The sequence below is a fragment of the Tachysurus fulvidraco genome, chromosome 25, assembly GCF_022655615.1.
Source record: "Tachysurus fulvidraco isolate hzauxx_2018 chromosome 25, HZAU_PFXX_2.0, whole genome shotgun sequence".
Lineage (NCBI taxonomy): Eukaryota > Metazoa > Chordata > Actinopteri > Siluriformes > Bagridae > Tachysurus > Tachysurus fulvidraco.
In genome coordinates this window covers 16,966,228-16,984,153 of record NC_062542.1, presented here as the reverse complement: position 1 = coordinate 16,984,153, position 17,926 = coordinate 16,966,228, and the positions used below count along the sequence as shown (strand labels likewise).

The 17,926-nt window shown below is 44.7% G+C and overlaps 1 protein-coding gene across 10 annotated transcripts in view; it reads left to right on the top strand.

Annotated features, from left to right (window-relative positions):
• The window catches only part of phldb2b (pleckstrin homology-like domain, family B, member 2b), a 50,923-nt gene that overhangs the window by 10,427 nt on the left and 22,570 nt on the right, over window positions 1–17,926 (top strand). For 8 of the 10 annotated variants that reach the window (XR_007139481.1, XR_007139482.1, XR_007139483.1 and 5 more), the window contains exons 5-8: window positions 6,584–6,703; window positions 8,607–9,724; window positions 14,680–14,988; window positions 17,512–17,652. Coding sequence is in view for 1 of the 10 variants with exons in the window: in XM_047808522.1 (XP_047664478.1) it covers window positions 6,584–6,703; window positions 8,607–9,724; window positions 14,680–14,988; window positions 17,512–17,652 (1,688 nt within the window). In the remaining 9 variants the exon portion in view is untranslated. Of the gene's footprint in view, window positions 1–3,181; window positions 3,449–5,052; window positions 5,117–6,583; window positions 6,704–8,606; window positions 9,725–14,679; window positions 14,989–17,511; window positions 17,653–17,926 lie in introns of those variants that run through there. The other 2 variants (XR_007139489.1, XR_007139487.1) reach the window with 2 other exon arrangements.

The following is a 17,926-nucleotide window of genomic DNA, read 5'->3' as shown; positions in this document are numbered from 1 at the left end:
TTTTGTTTAATTTCATCCTTTCATTTCTATTTTTTTTTATTCCTTCTATTATCTCCAGTTATTTCCTTTCCTTTCTTCTCCTTTATTTCATTCCTTCCCTTCATTTTATTTCTACATCTCTTTCTTAACCGTTCTTCCTTTCTTTCCTTTTCTTTTCTTTCCCTTTTCTTTTTGCTAACCTGAACAAATGCAGTCTCTTTGTTTGGAGACTCAGAGTAACGCTGCAGTAAATAAACGCTGTTGTCGCCTCCTGGTGGTCAACACACTCACTACACACGCCGCTGTTGGGAAACAGAGCGAGGCCTAGATCTGATTTCATGACATCATGGCTTCATAAAGCGTATGAAATGTCAGAGCGCGCTGTGTTTTGGAAAACCCACTGTTTTTTCCACAACAGGACTGCTTTTGGACGTCACAGTGAGTTTAATTGGAGTGGTTTTGTGCGGCTCTCGGGTTTGTTGCCTGTGACTCAGAGCTTCCACTCATACAGAGCTGGAGGCCTTATGTTACTGCCTGCACCATTCCACTCTGCTCACTCAGAGATCTTTCTACATCATCATCATCATCATCATCATAATCATCATCATCTTCAGCAGCAGCAGCATTATCAGCAGCAGCAGCCCTCGTCTGGGTTTTTAGCTAGTCCACGCTTCACACTGTTTGCCTTTTACGTGTTATCTTTCTCACTGCGAGTGAAGAAGTGCTTCAGTTAAATGTTTACCCAGAGAGATGTTTGGTTTTATATCGTCACTCTCTGCTGCAGATCTGTGTGTGGTTTAGTCTCTCTGGAGCGGGTTGGATCACGTCAGCACTGTTTGGATGAATCTAGCGAGTGAAATTAGTTGTGTAAAAAAAAAAAGCCCAGATAGAGACATCTGGAAAAATTCAGTGTTCCTGCAAACAGTTAATACGATACAAAACAAAATCGTTTAACCCAAACTGATGGATATAAATCCATGATCTAAGCGAATGCTGTTGTCTTTGCTTCACTTGCTCTGTTTCTGACCAAATATTCACTGATTCCTGTTCACTGGTTTCTACTAAATGTGACACATTAACAGGTTTCCATGTAAAGCTGAAATTATTCATCTACTCCACTGTAGGTCCATCAGGATAAGTTCACAAACCCTGTGCTGGTTTTCTAACATCTGCTACCTGAGAAATTTATTTATTTCCATCCATAGATTAAGAAAAAATATGTTTTTGTGAGTTACAGGCTGCTGAGGGAACGAACATAAACATCTGCGTCAGGATGAGAACATCACACCTCAAACACGGACACGATCAGACAGCTCGGCTTTTACACGTGTAGCTTAAAGGCTGATTATTGGGAATTATACACATGAGTTTTAGTGGAACAGGAAACAGAGACCAAATGTTGGAGGTTATTGGATTTAAAAAGACACATCAGGTGCAGAGTGACGGAGAAACGTCGGGAAACAACGAGCGTGAAATGGAAACAGGCTTCAGGTGAAACTCTAAACTCTCCCTGAGGCACTTCCACTGAATTACACGTTAATCCTCACTCCGTCTGCGCTCATAGTATCCTCATGGTAATCTCGTTACTGCACGACTTCGGGCTTCGGGATCGTTTCAGTTCATATATTGTTTTATTTTAGATTATTTTTAATATTTATTAATATAATATAAATATATATTATATATATAATATATATTTTATTCACCTGTTGAACAGCAGCGATTAAACTGAGAGAGAAGAGGCAGAGAAATGTCTCACTCCGTTCTCCAGCTGTTACAGTCAGCACGAATTTCATTAAAAATTAAACACTCACTAAACCTGTATCACAAAACATACGTTTCACCAGTTGCATTTATTCCAAAACATATAGACATAATAATAATAATAATAATAATAATAATAATAATAATAATAATAATAATAATAATAATAATTATCTGTCATCTGAACACCATTTTAAACCTAATTAATACATTTTGTTCTTCATCATCCACAAAAAATTACAACATCTGAGTTCCAGTCTGTTTGGTCCAAAGATTTTGCATGTGTATTATGACATCACACATCAAGCTTGTACATAGCCCCGCCCCCAAATTAGTTGTATACAGAAGTCTCAGATTAGAGTTAACAACTCCAACCAGAACGTCCAAACATGATGATTACATGATGATGTGCTGTGAAGACACTTCTGCTGACTCAGGTGTCACTAACGATAAACTGAATGAGTCACACACACACACACACACACACACACACACACACACACACACACACACTCAGATGTAGGAAAACAGACACAGTTCACTGAGGTTGAGAAAAACAGACATGAAGAGCAAACGAGTTGAGAAACCCGGCTGTGTGGAGCAAAGTTCTTCTCCACGTCTGTCTTTTATCATCCTTCACACAAACAGGCATTGATTTGCTCCAGCTTTACACTTTTACAGATTACAAACACGCTGCAAAAACGCTGCCTGATCTGTAGACCTTCAAGATGTACTTTGGGAATCCATACGTTCTCAACCTCAACCTGTAACACTGAGTTAAACTGCAGACTCCTTCTTTAAATTCATAATAAACAGAAAACCATAGGTACAGGTTACAGGTTCTGTTGCCATAGGAACAACCAGTCATTAAATATAAACCTGTCAGATCCGCAATTAATCGACACATTCTGACCAATCAGAGTCTAATAGATAAGATCGATCATTGTCTGTAACACACTGGATGAGTTTCGATATGCAATCAAACATTTGCTTCATTTACTCACATGATATTGGGGTGCGCAAACTTTTGAACAAACTCTTCAAATATTCAACATTGAATATCTTCTCAGCTTTTATAAAAAGCTGTTGATTCGGAGGTTAGTTGTATTTTTTTCGGGCCACATTTCTGTAAAATGACACTTTTCCTTCTTTATTTCCGCTCTGTTCTCTCTCCTCTGTGTCATCATGCGCTTTTATTCTACCTTTATTTCTGATTGTTTACCTGTTTACCTTCAGCCTCTTTTTTTTAACCCACATGCCCTCCTGAGCAGTATGAGATCACACACCAGCCCACGGAGTGTGTACTGCGTGTTAGTGCCGAATGCTGCGGTTTTAAACAGAGCCAAAAGGGAAAAATGAAGAAAGGGGCGGAGTTTCGGTGCGTTTTCTCCTCCACTCGTTTCTTTTTCATTCTTTCACTCAGTCGACCTTTCTGTCCATCTGCAGCCTCGCAGTCCAACAGCTGCACCTTTCCAGCTGTTCCACAAACCGGTTTAGGGCATTATTCTGTACTGTAGGGCTGAATGAGACGAGAATCTCAGGCTTGAAACATCTGGAGGAAAATCCCAGGACGAGAAGTTTGTGATGAGACGCGTTTGGGTTGCAGGAGAAAAAATCAGCTTCTGTGAGGGATCTCTGAATGGGACGATATAAAAAAACACTTCGGCAGAATTCACAGAAAGCTTCAGGGTTCACAGTCGGATTGGTGAGATTTTGATGGTTTACATTGTTTAAAGCGGACAGATGTGCAACATCTGTGTAAACCCGCCTGCGCCTTCTTGCGTAAATGTATCATGGAAAAGAAAACGGATCGGAATGAAACCTATATACGAGAGTGTGTGTGTGTGTGTGTGTGTGTGTGTGTGTGTGTGTGTGTGTGTGTGTGTGTGTGTGTGTGTGTGTGTGTGTGTGTGTAAAGTTTATTGAGTTAATGATTAGTAAAGGTGGTTTAATACCATGACGTCATGCCACACGTGAGCTGCGACTCCTACATGTTTATATGTTTATCTTATATTAACTCTTATGTAAAATATAAACTCTGTGCACTTTAATTAGATTAATAAGATTAACTGGGTTTGATTGGCACGGGTGAGCGTTACTAGGATACACTTGGTGAAGCCCCTTGATTGTTGTTGTTGTTGTTGTTGCAGGCAAAAGTTCTTGTCTTTTCATCTGTGCACATTGCTATTTATTTTATTTGTAAGTGAGAACATTTTAAAGTAAAGATGAGATAAAGAAGAGACGCCGTAGAGACGATTCTTTCTATTCTCATTAATCTTCTTTATTTAAATATTCTCAGAAGTTAAACCTCAGAGACCTCGTGTGGAACCGAGCAGACAGAGTTCTCCTCAGATGAAGTGAGGTTCCTCAAAGTTCCTCTGATTAGCTGAGAGTTCTGAGATTCTGCTTCAGAGACTTTGTGGACTCTGTGGACTTTGTGGACTTTGTGGACTTTGTGGACTTGGGGGTTTCTGCTGTAAATGGAACCTTTTAAGTCAAACGGAATATAAATATGTTTCCTGTAGTGAGTCCTTCTGTTTTCTGTTTGGAATTTTGTCTGTTTGTTTGTTTGTTTGTTTGTTTGTTTACTCTTCTGGAGGTCTATAATTTGGCAAATACGGAAAGCGACATCCAGATAATTAATTAATCCTCCCGTGTTAATTAAAAAGTCTGATTGATCCGGTTTCGTGGTTTGGAATAGAGACGCTTAATTAGTCGTGAAAGAGTTTTGGAAATCTAATAAAGCGACGAAAACCGTTTGAACATGAAATACAGCTTGTGGTCTTCATGTAATACAGTGACAATAAAAGACAAGTGTATAAATGACACGACTGTTTTATTACCAGATCAAAGACACGTCGGGTTTTAATCTTCGTAAGTCTCGAATCGAGCGGCTTTATGAGGGTTCGTTTACAGGGATTAAACGCGGTTAACATCCGGCATAAACTTCTTCTTAAATGTTTCAGTCTTTACTTTTTCCTGTACCGATTTAACCGAACTCTGCTGGTGGGTGTTCTTCAAACTGCCTGGTCATCAGGAGTTCAGGTAGAAATCGGAGCATCACGGACTGACTCACAGCACAGCAATCTTTTGTTTCTGTACCGTATTTATTTTAGTTCCTTAGCCAGAGAAGCACAGCTGTGTAGACTAAACACCCACGGCTGTGCTGAAGAAACGTTTCCTGCTGTGTGTGTGTGTGTGTGTGTGTGTGTGTGTGTGTGTGTGTGTGTGTGTGTGTGTGTTTTGGTTCTTGTGCAGAAGTGTGTTTATCTGACACTGTTATCTCCCAGATCACTATTTTGACAGACTGCGATTGTTCCGATGATGAAACGTCTCACCGTCGCGGCCGTATCGCAAACCAGACCTTCGAGCTGTAAGACTGGGATTCTCGTTATTTGCTCACTTTGGTAAAGTACAGACAAATGCAGGAAAATCAGCCTGGATGTGCCAGCGTTCCGAACTGTGGAATGTGTCTTAGAGATTTAAGGGGCCAAAAGTCAGAGGTTTGGCATGTTAATGATCAGCCTCTCAGACCGTGGAGCAGTGGACCAGGATTCAACCTTTGACGTTAGAAACGCAGTCGAACTCATCGAAGCATCAGGTTAAGCGTTTTGGGTTTAAGCGGCTCGTCTCACGCCTGGGAAACCGCTTTGCTTGTTGGGTTCAGTGTCGTAATCCTCTATTTTTTTTCCATAGACAAATATGTTGGCTGTGTGTCAGTATGCCTTTGGATGCGAAGTTGATCGAAAAGCAGACGTTACGTTAGTTTGTACACCTACAACCTAACAGCCGTACGCTTCTCCCACTATAGCGGTGATCACCCACGGACCTCCTCGCTCGATTACAACTTCCAGAAATTCCTCCTGTCCCGTTTTTCATCGCTTCAGCCCCTCTGTGAACCGTTTATGCACTAGAATCCAGTTCTTTTTCTCCTCCCTTAGCAAGCAGAAAACCAGCTCCAAGTGCTCCAGCCAGAGCTCTGGGGTTTGGTGAAAAGCAGGAAATATTTTCCATGATTTTAATGGCTGCTCGATGAGCTCCGGTTTCAAGTCGGTGGAAAAAGCAGTTGTGGGTTGTAGAGGATATGATGAGAGTTGTTGGTGGTGAGCCAGTCACAAGACTGATGAGGAAAGATGAAGGGACACAACCCAGGGAGACGGTCCAGGCCTGAGCCCAGTGGAGACCCTCAGCATGTGGACTGATCATTTTACATTATAAAGAGCAGAGTGAAGATTTGTGCTCGAGTCGTCGATGAACTGACTGCGTTCTGATTCCTTTGTTTCAGCAGTTTGGTTTCAGCTCTGAAAGTAAAATAGGGCTAAAAAAATAAGGACAGATTTTTTTTTATTTTAAAGATTAAACAAGAACTCACATGGGCTTCATCTTCCATCTCTTTCTGTCACTTCCAGGCTTTTAGTAGAACATCTGATGAAGCACAGACCAGGCCTGAGTGACACTGATGTGTTCCTCAGAAAGCCTTTGTTTTTGCTTAGTGAGCTCGAGAAAATGGTGAACCTCAGATAGATGAGTGAGTGATGGAGATTTCTGTTTAAGACTTTCATTCATCCGCCCGTATCTCTGTTGGGTTTTAGGGCTGATGGTGTCACGGCTTAGTGTGGTGTGGGGTAATGAGACCCTGTGAGATGTGTAGAGGTGTTTGGACAGCTGTGGCTCTTGTACCGCAGAGGTCGTGACTCTGATGTCGTGTTTACTGCTGTGGATTTCGATCGATGGCTTTTCTGAAGATTTGCACTTCTGCTCACACACCAGGACCAAACAGAAGTGCTCTGGAAAGTTTGCTTTTAGGTTTGTTGGACTGAATTCTTTGCTCTTTCTCCAGGTTATTCTCTGTGTTTGGGGAAATCCTACTTCTTCCGTTTTAACCATCCGGAGGAGGCCAGTCGGATGAAGAGCATGCTTCCTCAGAAGAGTCCCGTGTCCCCGCTGGTCTACAGCACAGGTAATGGAGCTCACATCTCACCTAACACTTACCTAACCTAACACCCCCACCTCGGCCACTTACCCCGCCACACCCCTGTTAACCACATCAATCCCCTGTGGACTCGTCTGGAGCGTGTATCCTGTATTACAGACAGCCCTCATGAGGGAGCTCTTGTTGGGGAGGGGGTTCAAAACCGGGTTCAGTTACAGCAGGTAACTAGGTCTTCTCTCTTCATCTGGGACAGGTGTGTGTGTGTGTGTGTGTGTGTGTGTGTGTGTGTGTGTGTGTGTGTGTGTGTGTGTGTGTGTGTGTGTGTGTGTCTTATCAGCCACAATAGAATCCTTTGAAGTGCAAGAACCCTTTCAAGAGGGCCATCATTCAGTTTTTTAGGAGCTATCTCAACCCATTAGCATCCAGTGTCTTTGTGGAATGCGTCTGTCTCTTCGTCTTCTGTTTACCGATTCGGTTTCTCGTCGTCCGTGGTGATCGATAGTCCGGGCTTTTTTTTTTGTCTTCCTCAGGTAACAAATAACCACAGGAACCTTTTCAAAAATTCAGGAACTTTTTTAGGACTTCAGGAACTTTTGATAACCTGATAAATCCAGAGAGATATCATACACCTCTCAGGTTACAGCTCTTTACCTGCATTTTATTGGCTAGCTGCTATTGCTGAAAAGCAGGATTAACCAATCAGGACTGTGCATTAGCTAGACTGTGGTAGCCGACTAGCGACGCTCGGACTGGGGGGATATCGAGGTGACGATGTATGAAATACTGTGTGTATTTTCAGTTGATGTCTCTATGAACTATTTAAATTGTGTTTCAAAAGAATAAATAACAAATTAGTGCAAATTAGTGCAAATTAGTGCCCATACTGATCTGAGTTCTGTCTGATATCCACCCAAACTCACGAGAGCATCAAACATCTTCCACAAAATGAATTCCTTGCTTTACCGAGGCTTCGGTCTCAACCTTCCACATCTAAAAGTGGTCCAAAAAGTTTGTTCAGAAACACGATATCTCGTTTAGGATCGTTTCAGGTCTTGTTAGATGTTTAGCTGCGTCAGAGTACAATTGAAGCTCTGGTGTGTATCAGAAGTATCTTCTCAACCATGTCACTGTCTATAGGCCTGAAACACACCCTGAGACCCTCTACCAACCTGTGCAGTATCTTCTCTTTCATCATCTTCTTCATGGCTGGTGTATGGTTCTGCTTTGCTCTGGTATGTGTGTTACAAGTGTGCATGAGTCTGGGATTCCTTTGATCGGTCTGCACCGTCTTGGCACAAAGCGTGGAGAAGCCGGTCTGAGTAATACACTGTGTGTGTGTGTGTGTGTGTGTGTGTGTGTGTGTGTGTGTGTGTGTGTGTGTGTGTGTGTGTGTGTGTGTGGGTGTGTGCGTGCATGCAAGAGCGAGAGAAATAGGGTTCATGTGTTTAACCGTGCTGTTGTCCATCTTTGGCTCGGCTGCTTCTCGGTGGGTTGGACAGGACAGGAAAGCTTTATTTGAACAGACTGATAGAAAAAAGGCAATCCAGCAGGCAGCAGTGTGTGTGTGTGTGTGTGTGTGTGTGTGTGTGTGTTTGTGTGTGTGTGTGTGTGTGTGTGTGTGTGTGTGTGTGGGGGGAACCAAAGCCCAGCTGAAATGTTTTGATCTACATGGACCTTGAGTCTGTTTCTATATTTAAAGGTACAAGTGCTGAGATGAAGTTCTGGTTTGCGGAGCTTTAAAAGCAGGTTTTAGAGAAATGTTACTAAGACGCAGACTATTTTAGGAACAGACGAGTCACAGGAGTTTGTTTTCGGATCAGCTGATCAGATTATGTCATTAGATTCCTGTAACGGTTATGTAAAATATCTGCCCCTAGGTGGATGCTGCAGTCGTGGTTAATATTCTGTCTTTTCTCTTTCTGTCTCTCAGATTATATGAAGTTCAGTAGCGATTTCAGTCCCAGCATCGGAGGCCCGAGTTCCAGAGGTGTGCGGTCCGTCTCCGAGCTGCGCGAATTAATGGACACCTTACAGAGGAAAAAACAAGCCTTGGAGAACAGTCTGCGAACCAATGGGGACAATAGCCCCTCCTACTTCAGCATGACCCAGTCCCCGCCCTCGACGCCCGGCTCCTTGTCCCCCATAACCTCATCAAGCTCCATATCTCCATATCAGGACCAAGCCAGACGACTCTACACGTCTGACCGGCCGCCTCTTTCCGGTAAAGTCCCCGCCCACTCGTCTAACAGCGTCCCCCCCTCGCCGCGACGCAGTGACCAGAGAGACTATAACTCCGCACTTCCTCCTTTACGACCAATGATGCGGAACCAGTCCCAGGACAGCATCCTGTCTTCGGATAGTAGACGTGGCCAGACATCAGGTTCTTTGCTGTCTATGTGGAACGGTTCTGGCTCTACAGCATGTGATGCCCTTCCTCCAACTTCAGGAAGTGGAAGCGGAGCAGCTAGCATGCCGTCCAGCCCACGATTAGCACGCAGGCTACAGCCTGAGGAAGCTGGACGCCCAGTTCCAGCACCACGCCAAAGGAAGTACTCAGCTGGTTCTCTGACAGGAATGGGGATAGCCGCTCACAGCCGCTCGTTACCCCGCCTCTACCGCCCGGGTGAGGCCCAGCTCGCCCCTCTCACCCTGCCATGGCCCCGCTCCTCACCCACCCCTGAGTCCGGTCACCAAAACGGACCCACTGAGGTGGTCTCCATCTCCTTGTCCACCAGGACAATTTCCAAGCAACCACCGGTGCGTCCGGAAGTGACCACACCCACAGGTGCCTCAACAAGTCCACGCCAAGCCAAGAAGGTGAGTCTGACCTCCAGCAGCTCCAACTCAGATTTGGAGAAGCAGGCAGCATGCATGGAGCTGGGACTGGGAGAGAGGAGGCAGTCATTTGGGAAGGCTGGGATTGGACCACAGGGTGGATTCCGTGAGAGAAAAGGAAGCATCAGCTCTCTGAGTGGGAAAGAAGAGCTTCAGGATTATCACCAGAGACAGAGAGATGAGAGACTTCGAGAGCAGGAGGTGGAGAGACTGGTGAGGAACTTGTCACATTATAAAATATTTGTTGTCCTACTTTAAAAGATTTAGTATTTTTGAAAATAGAAAAACAACCAAAACAAAATTAGGAAACTGTTGGCACCAAGAAATTGCGGCTGAACGCGAACTGATCCCCGAAGCGAACGATTACATCATAAACAATGAGGCAAAACCATTAGAAAGAGTTCCTACATATTGAAAAAGTCACAACTTATAATAATAAATGTAACCCTGTTGGATTCTGGCTCCTGATTGGTCAGAAGGTGTTGATGAATTCTCTAAGCTAGCAGCGCTTCAGCAGCAGCTCTTTCACAGGGACACGAACAGAAGAGACGCTACTAATAATTAACCCGTTTAAACAGTGTCTGATTGTTGATATGGGGAAGGAGGGAAGCATTCATTTGGGGAAGTCGTGGCCTAATGGTTAGAGAGTTTGATTCCTAACCATAAGGTTGTGGGTTCGAGTCTCAGGCCGGCAACACCACGACTGAGGTGCCCTTGAGCAAGGCACCGAACCCCCCCCAACTGCTCCCCGGGCGCCGCAGCATAAATGGCTGCCCACTGCTCCGGGTGTTTGTTCAAGTTGTGTGTGTGTGTGTGTGTGTGTGTGTGTGTGTGTGTGTGTGTGTGTGTGTGTGTGTGTGTGTGTGTGTGTGTGTTCACTGCTGTGTGTATTCACTGCTCTGTGTGTGTGTGTGTGTGTGTGTGTGTGTGTGTGTGTGTGTGTGTGTGTGTGTGTGTGTGTGTGTGTGTGTGTGTGTGTGTTCACTGCTGTGTGTGTGTGTGTGTGTATGTGTGTGTGTTCACTGCTGTGTGTGTGTGTGTGTGTGTGTGTGTGTGTGTGTGTGTTCACTTCTGTGTGTGTGTGTGTTCACTTCTGTGTGTGTGTTCACTGCTGTGTGTGTGTGTTCACTTCTGTGTGTGTGTTCACTTCTGTGTGTGTGTGTGTGTGTTCACTGCTGTGTGTGTGTGTGTGTGTGTGTGTGTGTGTGTGTGTGTGTGTGTGTGTGTGTGTGTGTGTGTGTGTGTGTGTGTGTGTGTTTGTGTTCACTGCTGTGTGTGTGTGTGTGTGTGTGTGTGTGTTCACTGCTGAGTGTGTGTGTGTGTGTGTTCACTGCTGTGTGTGTGTGTGTGTGTTCACTGCTGTGTGTGTGTGTGTGTGTGTGTGTGTGCACTTTGGTTGGGTTAAATGCAGAGAACGAATCCTGAGTCTGGGTCACTGTACTTAGCCGTATGTCATGTCACGTCACGTCACGTCACTTATTGAAGGTTTATAGAAGAAGCCTGCGAGGTCACCACCAGACTGTGGCTGCTGTAATGTAAGCGAGAACAAGAATCTGTTTTGTAAAGAGTACAGAATGGTGCTGTTTATTAAATAAATAAATAAATAAATAAATAAATAAATAAAGTGGGAGGTTCTAACAAGCAGCGAGCAGCTGAATGGGAATAAAGGCTGAATGTACAGTTTCCCATCGCAGAAACACTTCCATGTTTGTCTTAAGGAATCCCACAGAGTGGAATTCTGGCTTCAGGAGGAGAGCAGGAAGGGAGAGGCCCACCTGCCTACGGATTAATCTCTTTTGTTACACACGCACACACACACACACACACACACACACACACACACACGCACACACACACACACACACACACACACACACACACAAGCGATTCCTGTTTTAATGGCACACAGACGCTGGGTACTGCAGAGTTGACGCTTTCTTCTGTAGTGGGGAGAACAGACGATCGAGGCTGAGGTGGACTCACCCTCCCCTCCTATTAATAGTCAGCTCTGAACCACATTCGGGTCTCAGTAAGCTCGGCCGCCCAAACACACTCTCTCTGAGAGGCCCTCGGCGTGAGCTGGCGCTTGTCCCACACCGGCGTTCCTGATCCCACAACTCTGCTGTCTCGAGCAGGATTCTCATGAAAGTTGGCTGGTGTTTTCTCAACTTTCTCATGCTGTTCGTGAGGCCACCTGTAGCCCCGCCCATCTGAGCTGGGTCCAAAACCAGAAGCCCGGGCCACTCGCTTATTAGCTGTTACAGCCCTGTAGTTGTGGTGGAACATTATGCTTCTGGATTAGAGGCTTTTGCTGGAGAGAGTAAACAGCAGTTAGCTGCAGGTGGAGATTCATATATATATATATGTGTGTGTGTGTGTGTGTGTGTGTGTGTGTGTGTGTGTGTGTGTGTGTGTGTGTGTGTGTGTATACATTCAGACAAAAACATTCTTTTTTCTTCATAATATGTGCTTTTACTAGCCTGAGTTAAGAGTTTCTGGTGTCGTTCTGCAGTTAGAGCTTCATACTCAGAGTTTTTTGTATCGCAAATAAGTATTTTATATTTAGATCTTATATATGATGGCGGGGTCACGGTGGCTTAGCGGTTAGCACGTTTGCCTCACACCTCCAGGGTCGGGGGTTTCCTCCGGGTACTCCGGTTTCCTCCCCCGGTCCAAAGACATGCATGGTAGGTTGATTGGCATCTCTGGAAAATTGTCCGTAGTGTGTTTGTGTGTGAGTGAATAAGAGTGTGTGTGTGTGCCCTGTGATGGGTTGGCACTCCGTCCAGGGTGTATCCTGCCTCGATGCCCGATGACACCTGAGATAGGCACAGGCTCCCCGTGACCCGAGAAGTTCGGATAAGCGGTAGGAAATGAATGAATGAATATAATAAGTGAATTTAAATATCACTTGACTCTCTTGACTCTACGACTGGCACCGTTAAATATTAAAGTGTGAATCTGTGTGTTGATGCTGGGATTCACGACACACCCGGTGTTCCCAGGACACACTCCGGATCCACCGTAACAGGATAATTAATAGTAATAACTTCTATTTTTATTTCAATTTCTTTGGAGTTGCTCTCCTTGTTTGGGGTCACAGCCCAAACCCTGATTCCTGGTGTCACATGGTGATTAACCTTGGACATGTACAGACACACACACACACACACACACACACACACACACACACACACACACACACACACACACACACACACCTTTTTAAACACATCAGATCTCAGAAGTAAGAGTAAAGTGAGACTGAAGTTAAGCTTCAAGTGCTATTTATGTTTGAGATGTTTGGGTATATCCGCTGAGAAAACGGGAGGTGTGTGTCCGGTGTATATACCCTTCACACACACACACACACACACACACACACACACACACACACACACACACACACACACACACACAAACACACACACACACACACTTTAATAATGCCCTCCAATGGAGCTGAACCAGCTGCTGTCTTGGACTTTGAAACCTAGTGACACGGGAGAAAGCGGAAGGATTAAATCACACTGGTTGTGTATTTCCGTCCCCATGGCGCCCGGTGCCAGATCTGTTTTAGGTGGCATGAAGTTTCACTCAGTGCCACTCGCTCAGACACACTAGATTTGCCCAGGCAGACAGAGCACCCTCGCTAACGTCGGCTGTAACCGCGTTCGCTCTGGTCCGATCGGGTCGTCCGGTTCTTGTTGTTCTTTCTCAGGGTCGTCACTATGCACCTGGACGTCCTGACCTCAGGCAGCGGCGGCGGGGTGAGTTTGTGTGTGTGTGTGTGTGTGTGTGTGTGTGTGTGTGTGTGTGTGTGTGTGTGTGTGTGTGTGTGTGACAATGACGCAGGTTTAATAATGCACCTTTATTAACACTGATATATGTTTCCAAGTTTCTGCATCATTTATTCATCTGAATCTGGAGATATGTGGAGATCATGAAAGTCCAGCATCAGACAATCTTATGAAACAGTAATGAGTTTCTGTCGTACCGCAAAAAAACGTCATCAATAACAAGACGTTTGTATGTTATATCCGTTTCAAACCACTTCCTGTTCTCGTCCTTCCTTTACCAGCCTCTCGTTGTGCTCTCTACAGTTCCGGCTTTACCTCTGACTGTTCCCGAGCCCTCGCACTGGAGACTCCTTACACCCGCAGTCTGATCTGTTTATAGCACACGTTACCTGCGAACGAGCTGTTGCTATGGAAATGATTCCAGATGTTAATTATAGCTACGAGAGCAGTTTACACACATGGTTGTATTGTTGTATAAGTCTGTAAAACACATTTCAGGTCTCTTTTGCATTATTTTTAACATCAGCGAGAAATGAAGCATTTCTGGATTTTATTAGTTCCTTTTTTACTCCGTACGGACCGAGTCATCGACGGACATCTGTATAAATCAGTATAAATGTGCCGGATCATCGGAGCAGGTCTTGGCTTTGAGTTCAAACACAGGCGTTAGCTGTGATGCAGAGAGCGATGTTTGCATTTCATAGTTTATTTCCATAGAAGTGGCTGAACGCAGGACTTTTCCGGCCTGTTAATTAGGATCAAAGCGGCGTCCCCTGGGAGCCGGTTCCCCTCGACTTGGCCGGAGATTTTATGGACGTTTTCTGTCTCTGTTCCAGTTACACTGTTGCTCAGAGTTGGGTTCTGTGGGATCATGAGAATAGCGTTTTGTATTAGACTCGGAGGGGAATGTTTGTGACCACATGACGGAGAGAGAACGTGCCTAGAGGAATCACAGTTGTGTGTGATGTGGACCACAGAGTCTGAGGGATTCGGGCTTGCCAACAATCCGTGCGGTTTATATTCACATTAAAGCGGACGTGTAAGTGAGGAGGGTGGAAACTGTGTGTAAAATAGTGCATCGCTTAAGCACTCACCTCACTGATGGAGCAGGAACTTAACCGATGTTAGATGTCATAAATCTGTTCCGAACCTTTGGCAGAACCCCAAAAGTGCTCCTCAGAGAAACATGAGGGTGGCAGCATCGTGCTCAGAGTTATTCCTGGCCTCGGGGTTGTTTTTAATACACCTTTTATGACACTGTTGGTCTCTGACATTTAGTTTCCATATTTTACTTAACACTGCTTTGTGGGATATGATGATGATGATGATGATGATGATGATGATGATGATTTTTATTATCTCCAACAGGAACGCCAGCGTCTAGAAACCATCCTGAGCCTGTGCTCGGAGCGGCATCAGAGTGGCTCGGCCGTAGCCGACCTCCAGAAGATCAATAAAGAGCTGGAGAAGCTGCAGGTGTCCGAGGACGAATCAGTGTTTTCCGACTCCGCAGAGAAAGGTTACGGCTGTGGGACTCTGCAGTGCCACGTCGTCGAGGAGCGGCAGCTACGCCAGCGTCGTTTCAGCGGGCAGCGAGACATCAGGGTGGAGTCAAATGCTGGGAATCTTCTTAGCTCCGCCCCCACACCGTCTCCTCGACAGATGCGAAATAACAAGGTGGGATTACAGGCAGTGAGTTCCTCCCGAATCTCAGACTCGGATACGATAAGCTCCGCCCACTAAAGCATTCATATGTATTGTACAGTAATCTGGATTCATCTATTAAAATCTAAGCAGTTCGATTGTTTCTAGTTTACTGCATTTTTTGTTGTATCTTTATACATATATGTTTATATTATATCTCAGAGTCTGTGAGGTTGCCCTCTTGTGGTGTGGTGGAGAAGTGGCTCTGAGGGATGTCAAATCCTAAAAATATTTACGTCACTTCTATACAACAGCTTAATAAATTCAGGTGACACGTTTGTAAATTAGTGATGATTTACCTCGCTAGCTCTAAAGATGATCGATGATTTACCTCGCTAGCTCTTTACCTCGCCAGACCTTCAGAGACGGTTTTCAGGTCACATCCTTTCTGATTACGACCTTTTTTAGTCATGCGTACGAGCGCATGGTCCTGCTCTCACACACACCAGTACACAAAAGAATGTGAAGGGAAGGGGGGAGGTGCTAAAGGGGATAATGTAATTACATGTATGTTTTGTAGGTGCTTTAGGGTTTGTGAAGCTGTTGAGCTTCTCTGGTCTCTTACTTTTTTTACTCGGATCTGTCTGTTGATCCCATCTGTAATCCATACAGCGCTATATAACAAGATGTTGGAAATGATTTCTCTATGCATCGTAAATCGGCTTCAAAGCTGCATTCTTTCTTCTTTTTGTTCTTTCTCCATCTGTCTTTAGGATATTTCTCCTTGCTGTTGATCTCTTGTTGCAGGTCTGGGACTCGCTCCGTAACATAAACTCTGCTGAACAGAGATAAACATCACTGTCCGAATATAGAGGTCGCTTGCAGTGTGTGTTTGTGCTGGTGTAATCTCACTTAATTTGACATGTGTGCTGTCTCACACACACACACACACACACACACACACACGCATTTCCGAGTACTTGCGTTCTGAAATTTACTAGTGCTACTTTTTCATAGTCTCCTGCTAATAAGCATCTCTGCAAATTTACCCTCATTATAAATACCAAAATATATGAATATTCAAATTAGATACGTACATTTCTCCTTCTTCTTGTTTACTAGTTGTAGCTCATATTTACTGTAGGAAAATACAATTAAGAGTTGTCCATTTTTCCAGTAAGGGGGCACGGGGGCTTAGCGGTTAGCACGTTCGCCTCACACCTCCAGGGTCGGGGGTTCGATTCCCGCCTCCGCCTTGTGTGTGTGGAGTTTGCATGTTCTCCCCGTGCCTCGGGGGTTTCCTCCGGGTACTCCGGCTTCCTCCCCTGGTCCAAAGACATGCATGGTAGGTTGATTGGCATCTCTGGGAAATTGTCCGTAGTGTGTGTGTGTGTGTGTGTGTGTGTGTGTGTGTGTGTGTGTGTGTGTGTGTGTGTGTGTGTGTGTGTGTGAATGAGAGTGTGTGTGCCCTGTGATGGGTTGGCACTCCGTCCAGGGTGTATCCTGCCTCGATGCCCGATGACACCTGAGATAGGCACAGGCTCCCCGTGACCCGAGAAGTTCGGACAAGCGGTAGGAAATGAACGAATGAGGTTGCGGTTATCTGTTACCATGACAACCATGACTTCATTCAATTCCTCACGAACATTAGAGACGCTCAGAAGTTTCACCTCTTACACTGTTCACTGTTGAAACGGTGTAATCGTTTACATAACAGATGTGATCGTAGCCCCGCCCCCCAGATCAGTTTTATACAGAGATGTCTGTTTTAAGTTGGTAATAAATCCAAAGCCTGACATTTAAACATCACTATATAGTTTTTATCCCGACTCTAGACGCCGTCGTTCCTCGGGGTCATTTCACTCCTTGTTTTTTTCTCACACTCCTGACGGAGCTGACGTTCTGCTTTTCTTGCTAAAGTGGCGTATTTACGTCTCCGGGGGCCGAAACTAAGAGCGGTCGGCCGGTACGAGCAGAGTGTAGACGTCGGCTTCATTAGATTAGAAAGAGAAGCAGTCTGTGTGGACCGCTGGCGAGGGATCAGAGTTTCCTGAAAATCTGCTGCTAAATTCCAGCTCAAAAAAACATCTCCGATTTAATCAGATTTTGGAAATGGAGCGTTTCTGCCTCTTCTGGGGAAATACGCTGAATCGTGGCCTCATTAAGTTTCATCTTCAGTGTGTAATGTTGTGCAGAAACAATCTGAGGTTTAATAAGTTTGTGTTATTTTTATATTTTATATAATATGCGTATCGTAATTTTGGAAAAATCGATGTAATATTTTTAAGTCTTTAGGCTCTGATCTAAGGCAACATCACAAATGCTTGTTGATTTATTTATTTGTTTGTTTGTTTGTTTATTTATTTGTTTGTTATTTTTAAATTCAGAGAGGAATTAAGTTTACTGTTGGATGTCGAACCAGTTCTGCGTATGTCCGTTATTACACTACAGATACACCTTTATTATAGAGACTTGTGGAAAGTCCACAGGAGAAACATATCAGTTTCTAACTGTTTGTTCATTACGGGAATATTGAGGATGTGATGATGTCGGCAGGCGCCCGAGGAGGAGGATGTGCGGCTGAAGCAGGAAGTGACGCGTATCGAAGAGGAGAGGATTCAGGTGCTTAATAACATGGAGGAGCTGGAACAGAAGATCAAAGAGCTGGACAACCAGATGGACGAATCCATCCAAGAGGTAAAGTAGGATGTGAGTGAGTGAGTGAGTGAGTGAGTGAGTGAGTGAGTGAGTGAGTGAGTGAGTGAGTGAGTGAGTGAATGAGTGAGTGAGTGAGTGAGTGAGTGAGTGAGTGAGTGAGTGAGTGAGTGAGTGAGTGAGTGAGTGAGTGAGTGAGTGAGTGAGTGAGTGAATGGAAGATTTTATTGGTGAGCAAATGAGTCTGTCAGTGAATGAGTGTGTGAGTGATTCAGTGAGTTAGTGAGTGATTCAGTAAAGATCCGAGTTGATTTGA